Source organism: Camellia sinensis, chromosome 13 (genome assembly GCF_055761805.1).
Source record: "Camellia sinensis isolate YWXY chromosome 13, ASM5576180v1, whole genome shotgun sequence".
Taxonomy (NCBI): domain Eukaryota; kingdom Viridiplantae; phylum Streptophyta; class Magnoliopsida; order Ericales; family Theaceae; genus Camellia; species Camellia sinensis.
The window spans coordinates 34,827,359-34,849,862 of record NC_138973.1 but is presented as its reverse complement, the minus strand read 5'-3'; the positions used below and the strand labels follow the sequence as shown (position 1 = coordinate 34,849,862).

The 22,504-nt window shown below is 38.2% G+C and overlaps 1 protein-coding gene and 2 pseudogenes across 1 annotated transcript; all 3 read left to right on the top strand.

Annotated features, from left to right (window-relative positions):
- The first annotated feature begins 616 nt into the window (after positions 1-616).
- Positions 617-10,917, top strand: LOC114256645 (putative disease resistance protein RGA3; annotated as a pseudogene).
- A 4,383-nt stretch (positions 10,918-15,300) lies between these two features.
- Positions 15,301-15,900, top strand: LOC145805296 (putative disease resistance protein RGA3 pseudogene; annotated as a pseudogene).
- Positions 15,901-15,927: 27 nt separating this feature from the next.
- Positions 15,928-16,749, top strand: LOC114256691 (putative disease resistance protein RGA3). Its single transcript, XM_082900412.1, has one exon. The coding sequence runs from the start codon at positions 15,928-15,930 to the stop codon at positions 16,747-16,749; it is 822 nt and encodes a 273-aa protein (XP_082756538.1).
- The last annotated feature ends 5,755 nt before the right edge of the window (positions 16,750-22,504 follow it).

Here is a 22,504-nt window from a genome sequence, read left to right as displayed (position 1 = left end):
GGACACTGTATGGTTGTGTCAGACCGTTGGTGAAGACACTATGTGATCGTGTCAGACCGTTTGTAGAAGACATTGTATGGTTGTGTCGAACCGCTGTAGAATACACTATATGGTCATGTATATAGGCTGTCCAAAAGATATACATATATATATATATATACGCTCCCTCAAAAGTCGCGCCCAATACATCAAAAGTCGCGCATGACACTGTGGCTTCGAGTGTCGCGCGATTCACGTGGCTCTCACTCCCATTTGTCATCTTCGTCTCTTTGCTCTCTATTTAAATCAAGGCTGAGGCTGAGGTTGGTTTGAGATTGAAAGAAAACCAAAGCGACGAACTCTGCAACCCCTTTCGTCCACTCTGTAACCCCCTGCTTGTGCTGCCTCTGATATGGCCTCCTTTTCTCGTAGTTTGCTCACCCTTTTTCTAGACCTAAACGAGTCCACAATAGAGATAACCGGTACTGTCGCCCTTGAATCGCAACCAAATGCCCCTGGACCGAGCGCCCCTGTTTTTGCTCCGTTGAACTTTCTTATGCTGTCAGTTGAGCAAATAATGGCAGCTCAATCTGATATTGAGGCCAACCATTATACATTGAAGTCATGTGTGGAGACCATGACTGCGGTCATTAACTTGTCTCACCGGCTTCAGAATAGGGCAAGTGAGGTACAACAGTTAAATGCCCAACTCTCTCTACTGCAGCGCATGTACAAGGATGCGCGAGCAGAGATTTGCGCGCTGAAGGTAGAAAACAAGGATCTGAAACGGAAGGCCACCGTCATGTTCCGATTCGGAGGGTCGCCATATGCTGCATTGGAGAAGCAACAGGGAGGCAACTTGCTCGGTGGGCTGGAAAACATGGAGGTAGGGCCGTTAAGGGATGCCCAAGACAGAGGCAAGAGGAAGAGAGTAGCGGAAGAGATGAAAAAGTAAGGTCGGTGTTTGTGGGTTGTGGTAGGTGGTTGATGTTGTTGTTGCTGTTTTTTTTTTTTTTTGGTGTGGTGTAGAACGATGATCAAGGTTGATCCCTAATATGAATAAAACAAGGTTTGTTGTGCAAATCTAGATGGTATGAATGGCAATGTAAATATATGCAGCGGTAGGTAAGGGACTTTGTGTTTGTGGAGTTTTTTTTTTTTTTTTTAATGAAAAAAAGAAGATAAAATGAAATAAAAAAAAGTTGAAAATATTGATATATATTAGTATGGGTGGAATGATGATGATAAGGTTTTGTGGGTGGGTGGGTGGGTGATAAGTGTTGCTGATAGCATAGATGCAAATTGTCATAAAAGGGGTCAAAGAGCACATGGGTTCTGAGTTTGTTCATAATAATAATAATAATAATAAAAGGAATTAGTGGAGAGAGGGTAGTTGAGTATCAGGGGAAACTAAGTACGCTCAGGTGCTCATAGATGGATCGGTGTGTTTTGGTAGTACCACGGCAAGGGTGAAATGCCGATTGCCACCATAGACTGGAGGATGAAACGCCGATCGCGATGAGAGATCGGCGGAGGCATGGAAGCTCGCCGATGAGACAATTGGTGGTGAGCCTCACCACGTGGAGTTGTAATCGGAGCCACCACCGATGGTGGCGACGAACAGTGAGGAGAGAGAGAAACCCGTTGAGGAGATTGAGGATGTAGATTTTGAGAGCGTACGATACGAGGTACAAACCCGGGAAGACGACAACTCGGAGCACGTATATGATCGCGATTGTGGCGAACGCGATCCAGCGCTTGGGTACGTATGGGTTCGACTTGTCGAGTAAGTATTGATACCACTGGCTCATGGCGAAGCTCCACCGTGACACGGCTGCTGCCGGAGAACAAGGCCAGGTATCGGCTGAAGCGCCGCTGCTGGCTCCGGCATCCATGTTTTCTTTCTCTTGTGTGTGTGTGTGTGTGTATGTGAGAGAGAGAGAGAGAGAGAGAGAGAGATCAGTGGTCTATTCCCTCCATGAGATTGGGATTCATGATCCCGAGAGAAGTGCAGTACTCCGTTAATGAGGGCTGAGGTCCGGTGGGGCGGCCAAGGCGAGGCTGCCGCCCGCTGGTGAAGCGAAATTATAAGGTTCTTAACCTAGCTCTGATACCATGTTAGAATTAATGTATAGAGAAAGAGAGAGAATAAAATGTATTTATACTAATATGTTATATATTATGTACATGGTGGTCTCCTTTATATAGGAGATGTGGGTGAAGAGTAGGTGTAGTGGAGTAGGTGGTGTAGGTGAAGTAGGTGGAGTGGAAGTGGAGTTGTGTAGTGGTGTAGGTGAAGTGGAGTAGGTGGAGTGGAGGTGGAGTTTACATTAACAAAGTTAATTGATCCTTTTGTTGTCTTTAACGAGTTTTTTTTTTCTATATGTTAGTCAAAAAAATATTATTATTAGATGTATCTAATCTCGATGTATTTAAAAAATAAATATTTGTGAAATTCAAAAAGATAATGAACAAATTTTATAATTTTTAAGTGAATCTAAAAAATAAAAAAGTCTAATTAAATATTAAAAAATTCACCAAAAATATTAAATCAAAATTCGAAAATTATTTTTGAAAGGGTTAATTACACGGACATCCCTTGAGATATTTGAGAACCTACCCTGTGGTCTTTGATATTACACTAACTTCTCTATGAGAATTGTTGAATGACTATAAGTAACATAAATTATACATATATTAATTTACCCTTCTACAAAATTTAATTTCCCCTTCTTTTCTTTTTAATTTTTACCCATATCGCAGCATAACCAAATAGTCCTCTTATGTTTATCATCACTATAGCTAAACATCCTTCATCATCTACCTTTCACCTCCATTCTCAGAAAACTTGGGTGTCTTACTTTTTCTCTATATTTCAGAAGAAAAATTATAGATATACACATGTATATATATGGGAAATTTTATAATGGATCATGCTATATACTTATACATCACAAAACCATAGCAAGTTATGACATTATATTCAAATCGAAAAAAAAGTTATGACATTATAATTAAATCATTTTCAATCAAAAAAAAATAAAGGGTAAATTACACTTTGCACACTTATACTTTACACAAAATCTCACTTTGGCCTCTACACATGAAATCATGATAATTAACCCTCTACACTTTTGGTCAAATCTTACTTTGGTCCCTACATATGAAATCTTGACAGTCAACCGCCTACACTTTTACTCAAATCCTACTTTGGTCCCTCCATAAGTGTCAATGTCCCTTCTATTACTTTATTTTTAAATCTTTAACAAAATCCAATCATATGACAAAAATGTGACTCCGAAATGAGGGTAAAAGAGGAAAATCATTCATGGTTCCTACCAATACACTGTCCTATGTGATAAGCATATGATAATTATATAATACAATATATATATATATATATATGTTCGTATAGTAAAAATTGAGACAAAAAGGTAAGAAAATAGAACTTTTGAAACGAAAAAAAAAAATTACGATAAAGAAATCAAAGAGAAAGAAAGATGAACAGACAGAAGACTGTGTTACCATAAAAAAATAGAGTTTTGTGATTTCAATTTATGCAAAACCCTAATTCATCTATTTAATTGTTCACAATCTGTGTTTTGTTTTAGCTTAATACAGTCATATTTTGATGTAAATTTTAGGATAAAGTGTGTATTGGTGGAAAATATAAATGATTTTTTTTTCTTACCCTCATGTCGTAGTCATATTCTTATCACATAAGTAGATTCTGTTAAAGATTTAAATAATTGAGTAACAAAAATAAGACACTGACACCTGTATAGGAACCAAAGTGAGATTTGACCAAAAGTACAATGGATTGATTGTCACAATTTCATATGGAGGGACCAAAGTGAAAATTGATTAGGAGTGCAGAGGATTGGCTGCTATGATTTCATGTATAAGGGCCAAAGTGAAATTTAGTGTAAAGTGTAATTTACCCAAAAATAAATATTTAAACTCATATATTTAGTATATAAATATATAGTTTACATTTAATATTTATATTTATTTCACTATAATTTTTAATATATTTATTAAATAATTATGACATCACGTTTGATTCAATTGGACTCAACAATTGAACTAATGTCTTCGGTCATTCAAGTATGGAAAAGCATTTGCAATTATATTTTTGAGCTTAATACCTTGAATCCACATGGCTATGGAGTCAGTAATGGCTGTTGTCCCATATCTTACCCCTGCGATTGAAAATTTGGAGTCCTTGCTAAAAAATGAAGTGACCTTGCTTTAGGGTGCTGAAAGCGGCTTATACTCACAGCTGTAAGTTATAATCTGTTAAGTTATAATTTATAATCACTTTCCCATAGCTCTACCAAACGGGGCCATAAAAAAGCTTTCAAGCACTCTCTCCACTATCCATGCTGTCCTCGAAGATGCAGAACAAAAACAACTGAAAGACAAAGCTATGCAAAATTGGTTGAAAGAGCTCAATGATGCAGCCTACGAGGCAGATGACATCTTGGATGAGTGCGTATTTGAAGCCCTCCGATGCGAATATGAAGGTCAAGGCTCCTCCTCTGCTTCTCTCAAGAGGAAGGTACTCTCTTATTTGCCAACTACTTATGCCTCTCCCAATATTCCGTTTCATCACAACATAGGGAATAGAATTAAAGAGATTACAGACAAGTTTGATGCGATTGTGGCTAATCGTAGTAAATTTCACTTAAACGAGAGACTTGTGGTGGAGAAACGAGTTGAATATGATGTAAGCCGCGAAACCAGCTCCTTTATAACTCAGCCACAACTCTATGGAAGAGATGAAGATAGAGACAAGATTGTCTAATTTCTGGAGGAGGATGTATGTGATAGTGAGGATGTTTTTGTTTATCCTATACTTGGTATTGGCGGGCTTGGAAAGACGACCCTTGTGCAAATGGCCTTCAATGATGAGAGGGTCAAACACCACTTCGATCTTAAAATTTGGGTTTATGTTTCTCAAGATTTTGATGTGAAGAGGGTGATCAAAGCAACAACAGAATCTGCAAATGGAAATGCTTGTGAGGCAGTTGACCTAGACTCACTGCAGAGAAGGCTTCGCAACATGCTGAATGGGAAAAGATACCTAATTATATTAGATGATCTGTGGGACGAAGATCCAGTCAAGTGGGATGCTCTCAAGTATTCACTAGCACGTGCATCAAAAGGTGCTTCCGTTATCGTCACTACTCGTGTTGATAAGGTTGCATTAATCATAAGAACTATTTCACCCCATCGCTTGTCATTTTTATCCAAAGAAGATTGTTGGTTATTGTTCAGGCAACGAGCATTTGGATGTGGAAATGAAGAACATCCAAACCTTGTCGCCATCGGGAAGGGGATAGTGAAGAAGTGCGGGGGTGAGCCTTTAGCTGCAAAGGCCCTTAGAGGGCTAATGTGCTTCAAAAGTGAGGAAAAAGAGTGGCTTCATGTTAAGGAAAGTGAAATTTGGAACTCACCTCAGGACAAAAATTCCATCTTGCCAACTGTAGACGCGCCCGTGGGCCTCATGCTACAGTTTAGACTCAAATAGTCACGGTTCTTAATCTGGTCTCGCAGTGTGCAATGCAAGATTGATAAATCACCAAAGAGTCTAAATCCGGCAAATCGTTTTGGAAAACAGATTTTTAAGAAAGAAGTGCCAAACATGGACTGCTTTGCCAGATACAAAGTCGCCACCTAAATATTTTGTTTTGGGAGAATTTAGGAAACCCTGACTCGTTGCCTAAGGCCACGTGTCCGTCATCACCAAAGTTGCCTTGGCTCGGGAACTTGGGTACGATTGGGGAAGGTCAGCTATGAGCACCCCCGCTCGCCCGATCCGAAGTTCGGCCTGTACTAAGCATGATATTTTGTTTTGAAAACATATGTGCTCTTAAACCGGTTATTAGCCTAGAATTACTATGTGATGTACGCACCATACAAGTATAGATTGGATTGCCTAATTCGGAACAAAGCATCGCATGCCGTTTGTTTTGAGAATGGATTGAAATTTGCTACTCACAAGTAGGCTAAAACACGGGTTTCGACGAATTATTCCAACTCAAGAAACCCAACCTTCACCCACAGGCACTTAGGCAATTATATCATGTAAGCAAATAGCCTCATGGCAGTCACTCACATGCATGCAAGGATGCTAAAGCGTAAATGCTTACCTAGTACTCCAAGCCAAAACAGAAACTAGTTAGTAATCAAATGCATGATCCTAGTTCATGTTAAGATGGCTAATGCAACACATGCAAAATGCAACTAGAAATAGGCTCGGCTATCCTAAGAATGGCATGTGAAATGCGACAACTCGATACACGTATTCAAGTTGGAATTGAAACACAATGCAGTTAGCATGATGCGTCGAGCCCGGTGCATGCAAAATAGATGAATGATGCAAACATACGAGCATAAGTATGCTAATTGAAACATGTCCTAAACTAACCATCGAAAGCTAGTAAATAAAAGGGAGAAAGACGTGGGGTTAGAAGACATTCACACACGCACGCACACTTATTACAAATTCGCCCTCTCAATGGAGGGTCCGAATGAATAATACAAATTAATTAACTAACAAGCTAATTAAATATTACAGACCCTTAATTAATTAAATTACTGAAAGCAGTAAAACAACCTCGGGAAGAGGGACGAATGCAAGCCGGCCCCGCTCGGAAATCCACCGCCATGTCACATGTTGCCTCTGTTTACATTGCTCTGCACCTCTGAGGACTGCACAAGTCTCAAGGTTACTTCTGGACTACTCCCTAAGCACTGTGGGAGGTCACCGACCAAGGGGAAACACCATCGGCCATGGAGAACTGGTCATCGACCAAAAATTATGCCACCGGCTGGGTTTTGATAGTCGGCCGGCACTGAAAATTGCCGGCCGGCCATTTATTCCTGCAGAAGACTGGTTTGCTGCAATAGAGGACAGACAAGACATGACAATGCATTTTCAAAGCAAATGTTTGCACAACCAACCTCCCTATCATGTCATGAACTCAAGGGAGTTTGGCTCTCGACCTTCGGGCCACCAATCACGCATTTCAATGCATGATGGTCCAAGGTGTCAAGTTGTGCATTTGATGTCAAATGAAATGCATACAAACACATGAGGGACCCAACCTTTATCATGCTCGATCAAGAGGCAAGGCATGCATACTCAATGCAATGCAACCTAGGCATGGAAGCTAAGTATGCACCATGAAAATGTGAATAAGCATGCAAACATGCAAGCATGTGACAACCTACAAACATGTAACAACATGTTAAGTGACTAAAAGAAAGAATGCATGCCAAATGCATTACAACCTAAGCATGCAACAACATATCATGAATTAAGTACACAACGAAGCACAATTGAACTAGCATGCTACAACATGTAATTCACTAAACATGCAACAAGTATGTGACAACATACTAGGCAAGCATGCAACAACATACGGGATGGTCTTAAACTAATATGGACAGCTCTCAAATAAGCCCAAATTAGTGGCCAAAATGCTAAGGACATGAAGGCAAATTTACATACAAACATGCATGCATACATAGTCTAAAACTTAAGCATAAAGAAGCAACTTTAAGTACACTTAAAAGGGATAAACATGGATATATGGCAAGCATTGATAAACTCTGAAATCATGTTAAGGATGGTGCCAAACCAACCAAACTATGTAAGTAAGGCATGCAACAAGGTCCAAAACTCAAGGCTAGCCAAGGGGCTCAAGCCATGACCATGTCAACCAAGCCTCAAAGGGCCAAAGGGACTCAAAACAGTCCCGAGGCAGACCAAAATAAGGCCAAAGACACACTTAGATGGCATCTAAATGGTCTAAGCATGGAAGCATACACAAAGGTCTAAACATGGAGCATAAAACACAAACTATCCAAAGCACGGAATAGGTGATAAATGCAAGTATTTGAGCATGCTATATGGACTGAAATATCATTATAAGTGATGCCAAACCACTGAAATGATGCAAGTAGAGCATGCTAGAGAATCCAATACTCAAAGCCTACAAGCTAGATTGCATGATAGCTATACAAAGCAAGGCATGGATGACCCAAACAACCAAAATCAGACCTCAAGAACACCAAAACATGCATAAAAGCTTCACAAAGCTAAGCCAAAATCATGCTAAAAACACATGTTACAACATGATGCATGTTAAGGCCAAAACATGGGATTACAAGACAAGTGTATGGAGCACACAAGGCATGTCTAAACCAACTTAAAACAGTGCTATATCATGGCAAAACAAAGCCTAATATGCATTGAAATGGAGCTAAAGCAAGCTAGGCACACATGCTACAACACAAGCCACTTATGCAAGCATCAAAGACAACATGGAGAGGGGATGACCTCAAAACCACCTCTCCACCATTGAAAATCCTCTGGGTTTCAGTGGTAGAGAGGTCATGCAAAGCTCAAAATAATGGCCAAAAGGTATGGCCTTAAACAAGGTCTAACAAGGCCTTAGAGAGGGGAAACAACCCCAAACCTCAAAGAGACCTTAAACAAAGATCAAAAGAAGGTAAAAATAGAACTTTTCTTAGTTTATAGCTAAGCTTAAAAATGGATGCAAGATAGGTTAAAAGCCTATGTAAAAAATGGAGAATAAAGGGAATAGTTCTCACTCTTGTAGACCTTCTTCAAGAAGACCACTCCAGCACCTTCCTTAGGTCAAAACCAGCTCAAAAACTTCAAGAACAACCCTTTGGCACCTCAGCAACCAAGGTATGGTGTAATACTATGTGTCTTAGTGCAAAACTAAGAACAAAACACCTTTTAGCACACACAAATCAAAAGGAAAGAGAGATATAGAGATAGATAGATATAGGATTCTCTAACCCTAATCTCAGACCTCTGGAACTTTTTGAAACCCTTGAGGAGGGAGGAGAAGCCCTCCCTTTATAGGAATTCCAATCTTGCAAAGCTTACAAAACAAGCTAAGCAAGAGGGAAATCCCTCCATACACGTGTATGGAAGGGGGGCATTGTGGATGCCAGCTATCACAGCTGGCATAAAATATCTGCCAAAAGCAGATGAACAGTGGTCGACCAGCCAAAAATGACAAATTGACCAAAACAATGGTCGGCCGACCAAAAAGAGTGCCGACTGGCCACCACCAATGGCCGGTAGCAACAAAACAGGGCCGGTGGCCTTAAGCCATGGCCGGTGAGGTGTGGGGATGGCCAACAAGCCATTCCCTACCCTCAGAAGCAAAACAACAAGTGTTTGGTGCAAAACCAAACACAAAACAAGCAAGTCGAGAGATCCTAAGACAAGACGCGTAGCCGAGACCTCCGAGAACTCAAAACGAACACGAACATGGATGATCACCGAGTGTTCAAACGGTGACGTCCAAGTCTTAAGGACGGTCAAAAATGGGGTGTCTACACCGACCTTGAGATTAAGTTACTTTTATCTTCCATTGGAATCAAGACGATGTTTTGCTTATTGTGCCATTTTCCCAAAGGGTTCTCAAATTTGAAAGAGAGATCTAATTCATCTTTGGATGGCTAATGGCTATATTTCATGCAAAGGAGGATGGGAACCGGAAGATATTGGTGATCAAATTTGGAATGAATTATGTTTGATATCTTTTTTTCAAGAGGTGAAGAACTTAAAGCCGACATATGTTTCCAGATGCATGATCTTGTCCACGAACTTGCCCAATCAATTATGAAGGATGAATGTGAAATGATTAAGTTTAACCGTTCAAGTAATATATCCAATGAAAAAGTTCGTCATGTAACATTGGTTGTCAGGCCTGGGGAGAATTTTAATAACACATTTCACAAAGTTGTATCCTTACGGACATTACTACTACAATCAACTTTCTCATTAGAAGATGACGAGTTATTGTGTGATTTCAGAAAGTTTGGTTCACTGCGAGCTTTTGATGCAGGAGCCAGACGAATGAAGGAGTTGCCATCTTCAATTGGCAACTTAAAACATTTGAGGTATCTGAACCTTTACTCATATCAATCAACTTCCTGATTCAATTTGTAGTCTCTTCAATTTGCAAACATTAATTCTGGACTACTGTTTCCTACTTGAGAGATTGCCCCAGAACATGATGTACCTGAGAAGTCTCCGACATCTTTATCTGTCATGTTGTCCGTTAATTGAGATGCCCCCAAAAATTGGGCAGCTAACTAACCTGAAAACATTAACTACATTTGTTGTGGGTACTGATTGTAGTCTCCTAGCTGAATTGAAATGCTTAAACCTTGGAGGAGAACTTCGTATTGAGCACCTTGTGAGAGTGAGTAATCCGATGGATGCAAAAGAAGCCAATTTAGTGGGAAAGCAAAATCTTTGTCGGTTGGAACTAAATGGGGGACAAGATTTGACTGAATGTGAAGCACAGGAAATGTTAAACCTGAACTAGTACTTGAAGCTCTTCAACCTCATCCAAACCTAAAGGAGTTGGTCATAAGTGTGTACAAAGATACTCGATTCCCGCTCTGGATGAGGGGTTCATATCTTCAAAATGTAGTTAATATCGAGCTCTACTAGTGCTACAACTGCTTACAACTTCCACCGCTTGGACAGTTGCCTTTGCTACAAAGCCTTCGAATTCTGGGAATGAAGGAAGTAGTGTTGAAAACGAATATCCTTGCGGTGGAGAATTCCCATCTTTGGAAGAACTCTATGTTGACAATTGTCCGAAATTGGAAGGTTTGTCAAGGGAGGATGGAAAAGAGTTGTTCCCTCGTCTTCGTAAGATAGAAATTAGTGATTGTCTTAAATTGAGCTTCCCCCATCTTTCGTCTCCCAAAGAATTGTTGTTGGAAGGCAAGTGCACCATGGTACTAAATTCAATATCAAATCTTAATAGTCTCACTTCCCTAGCCATTGATCGTGATAAAGAGACGGTTTGTTTTCCAAAAGAGTTATTGAGGAATCTTACTGTTCTTGAGTTGCAACACACTGTTTGGTAGTTGAAAATAAAATAAATGTTAAAAGGTGGGATGAGGATAATAAAAAATAAGTAAATGGCTTTACTTGCTCTTGGTGATGGTAGCCAACAGTTCCATATGATATTTACAGCTTTCTCCAATTCATCTCGCATCCTTTCATTTTCCAGTGGTCTACAGAGATTCATAAATTTTCATTAAATAATAAAAATATACTCTATAATAAATCTAGCATTTTTTGCTATAAAATCAATCATGAAAGTTTGACATCTCATTAAAAATATTCTGATAGCTTCCAATGCACCATGGAAAATCAACATCAATAAACATCGCCAATTAATTGACCCAAGCCTTTAGAAATTAAATAACAAACATAATTTTTCTTTCCCTTCCTTACAAGACAGTGATTGCTGTAAGCATACAAGAAATTGCGAAAGAACACTTGACTTGAGTGGTCGTAAGTAGCAATATAGAAAAGTGTGAAAGGTCAGAAGACCAATTAATCCATGTGCATTGACCCATTGGAAGTGAACTTCTATAAGTAGAATGAGAAGATTGAACACAGATTCAATGTGTAAACCAATCACATAAATTGAAAATTGGTACACAAGAAGGGTAGTTGTTACCACGGAATATACAGAAAAGTGACGGTTTTAGGCATTAGGCTAAATCTAGAGAGAGATGCTCTAACGATTGGAGATGCTCTAACGATTCCAACTATCTGTTCATATCAATTAACTAGAGGAAGAAAAGTTAAAGCAAAGCATGTGACATTTTTCTACTAGGTCTTTTAATTTTAATGTCACTTCTACTTATAAGTGCATTTAAAATCCTTTATTAATTTTTTTCATCTAATTTAATTATAAATTTAAGTAAAAAAATTGATTTGATAAGAATGGTTCCAATCCGTTGACCAAATTTTTATCAAAATTTTTTATAAAAAATTTCTCTCTTATCTTAGATTTCTCTTTTCGTTAAATTTGATGGGAAACAAAAAAAATCATCTCCATGCATCATTTTTTTAATTTTCATTATATTCTAGTTTGACGAAGTATTTGATGAATTCAGGATTTGATAAATTCTCAATTTAATGGAAAAAAATATTCTCCCTTGATTTGATATACATTTAATGAATGGAATGGGACTAATTTTTAACAATAATAATAATTCTTATTTATTAAATATGCTCCTAATTGGATTCTTTAACCATTTGCAAGGGGTGATGCCCACCGTGCCAGGTGTTACTTTATGATTGGTTGATGATTTGAACTTAAGCACTATACTTGTGTTTGGATCATATATTTAAATAGAAATTGAGAAAAGAAAAGAGTAAGTAAAATATAACTAATTATACACTACAACAAAAAGCAGATTTGGCGACTAAAACTGGATTTTTCGTCGCTGAAAGTAGTAGAATTGGCGACTAAAATGGAATTAGTCGCCAAAATTGGTCACTTTTGCCGGCTAAAAGAGTTTAGTTGCCAAATATAAGGGTTTTAGCGACTAAAAGGCAGTTTAGTCGCCGAATATAGGGGTTTTAGCGACTAAAAAATTTTTAGTAGCCAAAGGTTAAGGTTTTGGCGACTAAAAATATTTAGTAGCCAAAAGTATAGCTTTTGGCGACTAAAAAACAGTTTGGTCGCCGATTCTACGTGTTTTGGCGACTGAAAATAGTTTGGTCGCTGAAAGTTAAGCTTTTTGGCTACTAAAAAAAAATTAGTAGCTAAAAACAGTTAATTGGTGACTAAAACTCACTTTAGTCGCCAAAGGTATTCGCGACCGTTTATTCGCGACAAAACCGGCGACTAAAATATTTAGTCGGGGATAGTGAAAATTCGACTTTTGGCGACTAAAAAAGGACTTTTGGCGACTAAAAATTTAGTCACCAAAAGTGTGTTTTCTTGTAGTGATATTTCATTTGCATTTCACCAAATTATTTTTGGATCTAAACATAACCTAACAGAATACATCAATTGCTGGGCCAATCATTTAATCTTTGAATTATGCTCAAGCATCGTTGGATTCTTTAACCTATGGAGTGAAACGCAATATGTCAAGTTACGAATGGTTGGATTCTTTAGACTTTGGACTAAAATCCATTTACCAAATAACTTATCTTATATTTATATAATTAATTTTTTTATTTATTTCATCATCAGTTTTATCATAACAATTAGTTATTCAAGAATACACACTATTTTAATTATACCATATACAAGTTATAATATTTGTGATGTTAATTATTACAAACAAAAATGCTAGAGACTCCAAAAATTCTATCAAATATCTCACATGGGTGTCGGACCCACATTGTGTGGGAGGGTCTTACACTCATGTGAGGCATTTAAGTAAAAACTTTAATAAAATTTTTGGGGTCTCTAGTATTACTCTATTTAATGGTTATTAACAAAAATATCTTTAACATTAAAATTATTACACTAATCCTCTCATTAATATCATTAGTTACAGGTGAGGTCAGTGTAATTTCAGGAAGGAAAAAAAAAAATTACAATAATTTACCCTTCTTTCTTTCGTATATCTCATTTTTATATCTCTGAATTTAACATTTTTTTAGGTCAACTAGTGACAGGTAGTGGAAAATGAAGAGGAAGGAGCCCACATAGTTTCCTCGAAACCCTCAATTAGCCACTACCATACCGCTCATCCATGTGTTCGCTGTATGTACTTCGTCAATTAGATCTCCCCTCAGTACAGGTCTTGGATTGGAGAGGATTGTCTAGACTTATAAAGCTCACTATGTGTTTTATATTGATAATTTAAACCATTTATTTTAGAATTTTTTTTTAAGGTCCTTGGTATTAAAATTTTATAAGATAAATGACATGTAATATTTTCATAGTGATTGAGGTCTCTCAATATTTTTCCAGAAAAATTTCGATACTAAGAAATTTTGATTCAAAAAAACTTCAAAACACAGAGAAATTTCAGACAAATTTATCTATGTTTTGAAATTTCTCTGCTTTGCTCAATTTCTCTGATTTTCTCAATGTTTTGAAATTTTTTTGGGTTGAAATTTCTTTGGTTTGCTCATAAATTTCTTTGTGTTTTGACTAATTTTTTTCTGGATTTAAATTTTGCTTACAAATTTCTCTGTGTTTTGACTAATTTTCTCTAGTTTGAAATTTCTTTGATTTACTCACAATTTCCCTGTCACTATGTTTTGACCAAACAAGAAAAAGTTGAACATATTTAAAAAAAAATAAAAAGTGTAGAAGAGAGGGCAGGTACTTTTGCTAGGTTAGTGCTTCAGGTCATCTTGTGGTTGTTGACGTGAAGTTTCTTCAATCTTATAAGCTCTTTTTGCGTACTCAAACAAAGAAATGCTACTGCCAATACATTAACATAAATTCTTCAAATTGCTATACATTTTAAAATCTTAAATCAACAAATACACCATCGAATCAGTGAACAAAGCTCATATTTTTACCTTGAAGAAACTAAAATCAATCGGAGTGAGTGGTGGTGGTGTTTTTGGTTCGCTCTTTGCAATTCGCTACCATTCACCGACGCAACCTTCCCTCTAACTTTAACTAAGTATTCCTTTTCCATGGCCCTCTACCTACACAAAAGATGATGGAATGAAAAGAGAGGGCGGAGTGGAGGCAACAACGAGGACATCCACCACACGTTGCCGCCCTTATGGTGCTGCTGCGTTGATGGCTCTAGATCTGGAGAGAAGATGAAGATAGAGAGAGGAGAGAGGAGAGAAAATGAGAGAGTGTTGTGATATATAGGTGTGGATGAGGGACCTTAGGTTACAAAAAAAAATATTGTGGACCTCTTCCATTACTAAAAGTTGGAGAGGGATGTTAGACGAAATATCCTTTTATTTTATCAGTCATTTTATGTATATTATTTATAAAAAAAATTAAGTCGATAAGTGTGTTTTAAAAAATAAATCATATATTTTTTTTAATGATAAACACAATAAATTGAATAAGTTATGATTATCAAATCAATCTAATTTTTTGTGTAGATAATATACACGAAAATATTTTACAAAATGAACGTTCCGAATTATCAAAACGAGACCTGTAACCAATCTCACCAGCCAAATAGCACCTCTCCAATCCAAATGGACTGGGTTGTTGTGAATTCATTATCAATATGGAAGACATGTAATATGACGTAGTATATGATATATGAGTATGGTAAGGTCCTAACTAGGCAGGTAATGAAATGAAATGAAATGAATTAAGTTATTTTCCTAAAGTCTACGGCCGTTTAACAAAGTATTCTGTCAGTTGTCTTCTTGCATAGTTAATTCTAGTGTAAGGATTATGGAAACCTTTATTTTTGATATCATTTCTCATTCAGTTTGGCTAAAAAGCATTTGGGATTTTGAGAGCTTACCTTTGAATACAGATAGCTAGCTAGCAAGTCACCATGGCTGTCCCGTTTCTTCTTCCCCCTGTGATTGAAAATCTGAACTCCTTGCTCCAAAATAAAGTGGCCTTGCTTTGGGGTGTCGACAAGGAGATGAAAAAGCTTTCAAGCACTCTCTCCACCATCCATGTTGTTCTCGAAGATGCAGAGCAAAAACAACTGCAAGACAAAGCCATACAGACTTGGTTGAAGGAACTTAACGACGCAGCCTATGAGGCAGATGACATCTTGGATGAGTGTGCAACCAAAGCATTCCGATGCGAATCTGAAGGCCAAGGATCCCCCTCTGCTTCTCTCAAGAGGAAGGTACTCTCTTATTTGCCAACTACTTATGCCTCACCCAATATTCTGTTTTGTTACAATGTAGGGAATAAAATAAAAGAAATTATAGGCAAGTTTGATGCGATTGCTGCTAATCGTAGTAAATTTCACTTGAAAGAAAAGCAAGTTGAATATGATGTAAGCCGTGAAACCAGCTCCGTTATAACTCAACCACAACTCTATGGAAGAGACGAAGATAAAGAGAAGATTGTCAACTTTCTGGTCAAGGATGTATGCAATAGTGAGGATGTTTTTGTGTATCCTACACTCGGTATATGAGGGCTTGGAAAGACAACCCTTGCACAAATGGCCTTCAATGATGAGAGGGTCAAACACCACTTCGATCCTAAAATTTGGGTTTATGTTTCTCAAGATTTCGATGTGAAAATGGTGATCAAAGCAACAATAGAATCTGCAAATAGAAAAAGATGCAAGGCTGTAGACCTAGACTCACTGCAGAGAAGGCTTCATGGCATGCTGAAAGGAAAAAGATACCTGATTGTATTAGATGATGTGTGGGACGAAGATCTGGACAAGTGGGATGCTCTCAGGTATTCACTAGCATGTGGATCAAAAGGCATTTCCGTTGTCATCACTACTCGTCTTGAAAAGTTTGCATCAATCATGGGAACTATCCCAACACATCGCTTATCCTTTTTATCCGACGAAGATTGTTGGTTTTTGTTCAAGCAACGAGCATTTAGACGTAGAAATGAAGAACTTCCAAACCTTGTGGCCATCAGGAAGGAGATAATGAAGAAGTGTGGCGGTGAGCCTTTAGCTGCAAAGTCCCTTGGAGGGTTAACGCGCTTCAAAAGTGAGGAAAATGAGTGGATTTATGCTATGGAAAGTGAAATTTGGAACTTACTCCAGGACCAAAATTCCATCTTGCCTGTCTTAAGATTAATTTACTTTAATCTTCCATTAGAATCAACACGGTGTTTTGCTTATTGCGCCATTTTCACAAAGGGTTCTAGCATTGAAAAGGAAGATTTAATCCATCTTCGGATGGCTAATGGCCATATTTCTTGCAAAGGAGGACGGGAGCTGGAAGATATTGGTGATCAGATTTGGAATGAATTATGTTGGATTTCTTTTTTCAAAGACATGGAGAAAGATGAAGGCTAGATATGGTGCAAGATACATGATCTTGTGCATGATCTTGCTCAATCAGTTATGAAGGATGAATGTCAAAAAACGGAGTTTAACAGTTCGATTAATATATCCAACAAAACAGTTCATCATGTAAGATTGGTTGTCAGGCCTGCAGATAGTTTTAACAACATATTTCAGAAAGTTGTATCCTTACGGACATTACGACTGAAATATCAACCGACTTCTTTTGAAAAAGATGACAAGATTTTGTGGGATTTTAGGACGTTTGGTTCACTAGAACTTTTGATGCAAGGAGGAGACCAATGACAGAGTTGCCATCTTCAATTCGAAACTTAAAACATCGGTATTTGAACCTTTCCGATGCTCATATCAAGAAACTTCCTGATTCAATTTGTAGTCTCTTGAATTTGCAAACATTAATTCTAGAGAACTGTCAAAAATTTGAAGATTTCCCTAGAACATGATGTACCTGAGAAGTCTCCGACATGTTTTTCTGAAGTGGTGTCGGTTAATTAAGATAACCCCCCAAAAATTGGGCAGCTAACTTACCTGAAGACATTAACTGTATTTGTTATAGGTAAGAGCACTGATTGTAATCTCCTAGCTGAAATGCTTAAACCTTAGAGGAGAACTTTGTATCGAGCACCTTGAGAGGGTGAGAAATCTGATGGATGCAAAAGAGGCCAATTTAGTGGGAAAGCAAAATCTTAATCGGATTGTACTAAATTGGGAATATAGTTTGGCTGAATCTGAATCTAAAATTGATGAATTTGAATCACAAGAAAATGTAAAATTTGAATCATCCGAAAATGTTGAATCTAAATCACAGGAAAATGATGAATCTGAATCACAGGAAAACATTAAATCTGAACTACTACTTGAAGCCCTTCAACCTCATCCAAACCTAAAGGCGTTGGTCGTAAGAGGGTACAAAGGTACTCGATTCTCGCTCTGGATGAGGGGTTCAGATCGTAAAAACAAAGTTAATATCCAGCTCTACAAGTGCAACAATTGCTTACAACTTCCACTATTTGGACAACTACCTTTGCTACAAATCCTTGAAATTCATGGAATGGATGAAGTACTGGAGTATATTGAAAAAAAATATCCTGGTGGTGGAGGATTCCCCTCTTTGGTAGAACTTAATGTTTACTATTGTCCGAATTTGAAAGGTTTGTGAGGGAGGAGGGAAGAGAGTTGTTCCCTCGTCTTCGAAAGATATGCATTAGTAATTGTCCCAAATTGAGCTTGCTGCATCTTTCGTCTCCTAAAGAATTGTGGTTCAGCGGCAAGTGCACCATGGTTACTAAAATCAATATCAAATCTTAATAGTATCACTTCCCTAACTGTTGGTTATGATAAAGAGACGGTTTGTTTTCCAACAGAGTTTTTGAGGAACCTTACTCTTCTTGAGTCACTAGTGATCAAGTATTGTGAAGGGCTTAAAGTGTTGTCTGAAGACCTTGCAAGCCTTGGCACATTCAAGTCATTGGCGATCCTACGATGTCCAAAGCTCGAGTCTTTCCTAGAGGAACGGCTACGAAGCCTTGAATCTCTCCAATCGTTGCACATTAACTATTGCCCGAAGATTACATCACTTCCGGCGAGTATTCAAAGCCTTACCAAACTCCAACGCATAGATATTTGGCATTGCAGTCCTGAACTAAAAAGGTGATGTGAGAAGGGAAAGGGGGAGGATTGGTATAAAATTGCGCACACACTAGACGTATCTATTTAATGTTTTTTTTTAAGGTATATGATTGATCTTTTACTCACTGTATTACTAGTTGGTTTATAGCTGTGATATACTTAGATTAAATAAAATAGCCAAGGGTAACCTGCTTATAAACAAATAATGTAAAACAAAAAATATTTTTTTCTTCAAATAATAAATTATACCAAACCTAACTTTTTAACCTTTGATGAATTTAACATTCACGTAAATTTGTTCAGTATCTAAATTTGAATTTATATATTTTCTCCGATTCACAAAAGTTGTTAAACAAATTAATCTCAATTTGATCGAGATTTCAACATTAAGTCTCTATTTGTTTCGCCGTAAAATATTTTTCATGTAAGATGATTTTGCTCAAAAATAAATTTTTATTTTTATTTTATGATGTTTGGTTAACACTGAAATATTTTCTACAACAAAAAATCTTAATAGAGAACCCATTATAGAGAAACTTTAGAAATAAAAAGAACAAAGAAAAATGATTTCATATAGAATTTTTATATAGAATTGAACACAAATGATGTGGCAACGACACTCCGCAAATTTTGTTTTTTACTGAGTGGATATAAATGTAACATATCATTATGTATAGAAATTTTGTATACAAGTTATGTTTGTATATCATTATTCAATGAATAAAATAAGACAATGATTGAATGCAACAAAAACAATAACCCTAAAACTTAATTTCGATCAATTGTTCAACCATAATATATGTATAAGTATATATATATATATATATGTAGAGAGCAAGAGAGAACAAAGACGTTCAATGTGTATGAAAGCAATGAGGGTTGATATGTACTTTGAATACTATTGACCGTGATATTTCATGGCGAAACAAATGGTGCCTAAGACAGTGGGTGTAATCATACACCAGAACTTGTGTGATGAATTGGTTACCTCTCATGACAAAGATTTGTCACAAAATTAATTATACGTGAGCTGTTTGGCATGATTCATAATTTGAACTTCAATTTCCATTGTCAATCACAATTATTGGTTAAAATTGGTTACTTATTTTCTTTTAATTGTTTTTTGTGTTTTTTGTGTGTGTGTGTTTTTTTAAAATTTTAAGAAAGCTTGCTGAAACTAAATTTTTGCATTCAAGTGTAATCGAACTGCTTGAATTGAAAGAACTTATCTAATGGTTAGTTTATCTAATGGTTTGAAGAAGATGAATCATTTGTAACTTGGTTATATTTGAAGAACATAGACCATTTACTTTTTTAAACTTGAGCAATCTGAGATGGTCTATTCGAATTTGTTTTGCTTCAAAATGGCCTTAGAAGCATAAATGTCTAAAGATTACTTTTTATGCTAACGATATGAATTTGTGGTTTACCAATGACAGGAATTGCTAATGTCTAGGATTCTGAGCGCATTGAGACAGCTCCCATGATTGAGAGTGCACTGAGTACTCCATGATTCAGAGATTGAATTTTTTGCCTTTATAGGTTTTTGTTTTCTTTTGCTTTTCTTTGTGTCATTGGAGGGTAATTTGAATCATTTTCACATATACAATAATTTATTGCTTTTGTAATAGCAGGTGCTGATGGTGGCTGTCGCTAGGATTGAAGTGGTTGTGGCATTGGAAGCATTGTCGGCAGAAGGTTTTGGGCTGTTCATGGGTTTGAGGTTAACTAATAGGAGGTGGATTGAGTCAGCTGTTCTGTTATCCGACTCTGTCGTGTTAGTTTCTCTTTATAGAATAAAAATTATCGGTTCGGCAGAGTCACGGCCGAGTCGGTGTACCCATCCTCTATATCTGGAATGGATTTCACGCCTTGAGATTTCTTGAACAGCTTTTCTAGCTTGCTCACTTTTAGCGCTGTGGGATCTACCTCGAACTCAAAGGGTGTATCCACTAGGTTGGTCGGCTCTTTAGACAGCTGGGGTAGGATTGGGGCGGAGCTGGCCCCGTTGGAACGTTCGTATTTTCCTGGACGTTTGCGATCTCCCCGAGTATTGGAACTCTTGGTGGGGGAGGAGGTGGATGTGAAGCAGATGCTCTGGTTTGCTGCTGTAGCTTGGAAATTAACTCTGCCTGTTGGGCCATAACCTCGGCTTGGCGTGCGGAAAACTCTGACTGACGGGCGGCGTGCTACTGTATGGCTTGCATACTCTCTTGGAGCTGACGCATCATCTCTTCCATACCTGCCATATTGCCCTGATCTAACTGAACTACAGGTATATCTATCTCTGCAGTAGTCTCGGAAATCTCAGCCTGACTACTCAAGGACCACAGATCTGGTAACCGCTGTACCGATACACTGCGCCTTACTGACCTCCGTCTGGTAACCGGGGGTAAAGAAAAGAACACTGCTTGTCCGTCTATCAGATCTTCAGATCGATTAAGTCTACGACATCTAACCCAAAGTGCTCGGGAAATATCTGCCTGGTTAGAAGCAATGGTGCTAAACTATCTTGCAAAAAGATAAATAAAGCATAATAAGGAAACAATGAGCAGAAAAACGGACAGCATAACAGCTTAAATAAAGACAACATACAGTTGGCAAATACAAGCTAAAAGAACTGTTCTCAACCACTGATCAATGTTCCTAAATCACTGCCCCAGATCTGATACCCTCAGGTAAAATTGATTCTTCGAATACTGATGCTCGCAGGCCTGATAGCCAGACTTGCAAACTGATACATGCATTCCTGCAGAGACGCACTCTAAAAGCACATAGCAAGCAAGTGAGAGCCAAAACACCCCTATGAAGGGGTAGGGTTTCCCTGTCCTATCTTGTCAAGAGCTAGGGTTTCACTATGCACACAACAGTTTCAAACAACCTATAATTGGGTAAGCAACTTGTCCTAGCTTGGAATGGTCACTACAGTTTCCGATATGCACTAGGTCGAATGGTCAAAAAGGGTGCTCCGGTAAAAATTGGGGTTTGTGTTCCCGTCGTGGCAGAGCCCGCAACTGGTCAGCCTTATGGCACGCTTCTCAAAGTGAGCCTCCAGTAAACCATTCAGGAATAGTATACGGCAAACACGGTATCTATCGCACATGCTCGCTAAGATTGCATAATCTTCTTACATCCTTTCTGCATGTAATGTAGTTTGGTTTTTATTCACTTGCTTAAAAATGTTGCATTTATTGTGTATAATTGTTTCATTACAGTTTTCTTTGCATGATCATAAGTTATGTTCGGCCTCGTGCATGTCTCTTGTATTTTGCCCCTGCCTGCGGGCACATCTCTTTGATTATCTCGTCTGTTTGTCTAAGTCTTCGGCCTTGTCAAAAATGGGTCGTCTCTGGGCTTTGACATTCACTCCCGTCACTTATGACTTTCGAGTTCTGTCAAAGAGGGGCAACTGTAAGCACCCCATTTTTGGCTGACCTTAAGACTCAGACGTCATCGATTGAGCACTCGGTGATTACGCATGTTGTGCTCGTTTCGAGGTTTCGGAGTTCTTGGTTGAGAGCCTCACCTCCGGACCTCGGGACTCTTTGTAGTTTGACTCGGTCTGCAGACTAAGTCTTGTTTTCTCTTCCCAAAGGGAGGGAGAGGTCTTGTAGACCATCTCTCAGTGGTCGTAGACTACTTTTTGTGGTCGTAGGCCACTGTTCCCGTTTGGAGACTAGTTTTCGATTTTCAGAGCCGTCGGCCGTGCGCCTCAGTTTGGGACCACTTAACATTCTTCGTTTGGCACGGTTTTTGGAACACACCTTGTTTCCTTTGTCTAGAGGGACACTGTGGTCTGGGAGACCACTTTTGTGGTCGTACGCCACTTTTTGTGCTCAACAGCCAGTTTTCGAGGCCCTCGGTCGCGCGTCTTGCCTCCTGAACTCTCGTTTTGCATCCGTGTTGGTTCGTTCTTGGCACGAACCTTGTTTTCCTTGTTTGGAAGTGGTACAAGGGTGGGAAACCAGCTTTTTTCCTTGGAGACCACTTTTCTCCCTGCCAGCCAGTTTTCTGGTCAGGAAACTGGCTTTCTTGGTCTTTGGGCCACATTTTTTGGTTTCCTACCCCACCATTGACTTGCTTTTAGTGTGGAGACCACTATTTCCCCTGGCCGACC

Bases quoted from the DNA above. Each gene is read 5' to 3' on its own strand.
- LOC114256691 (XM_082900412.1), top strand. From the start codon at position 15,928: ATGGCCTTCAATGATGAGAGGGTCAAACACCACTTCGATCCTAAAATT.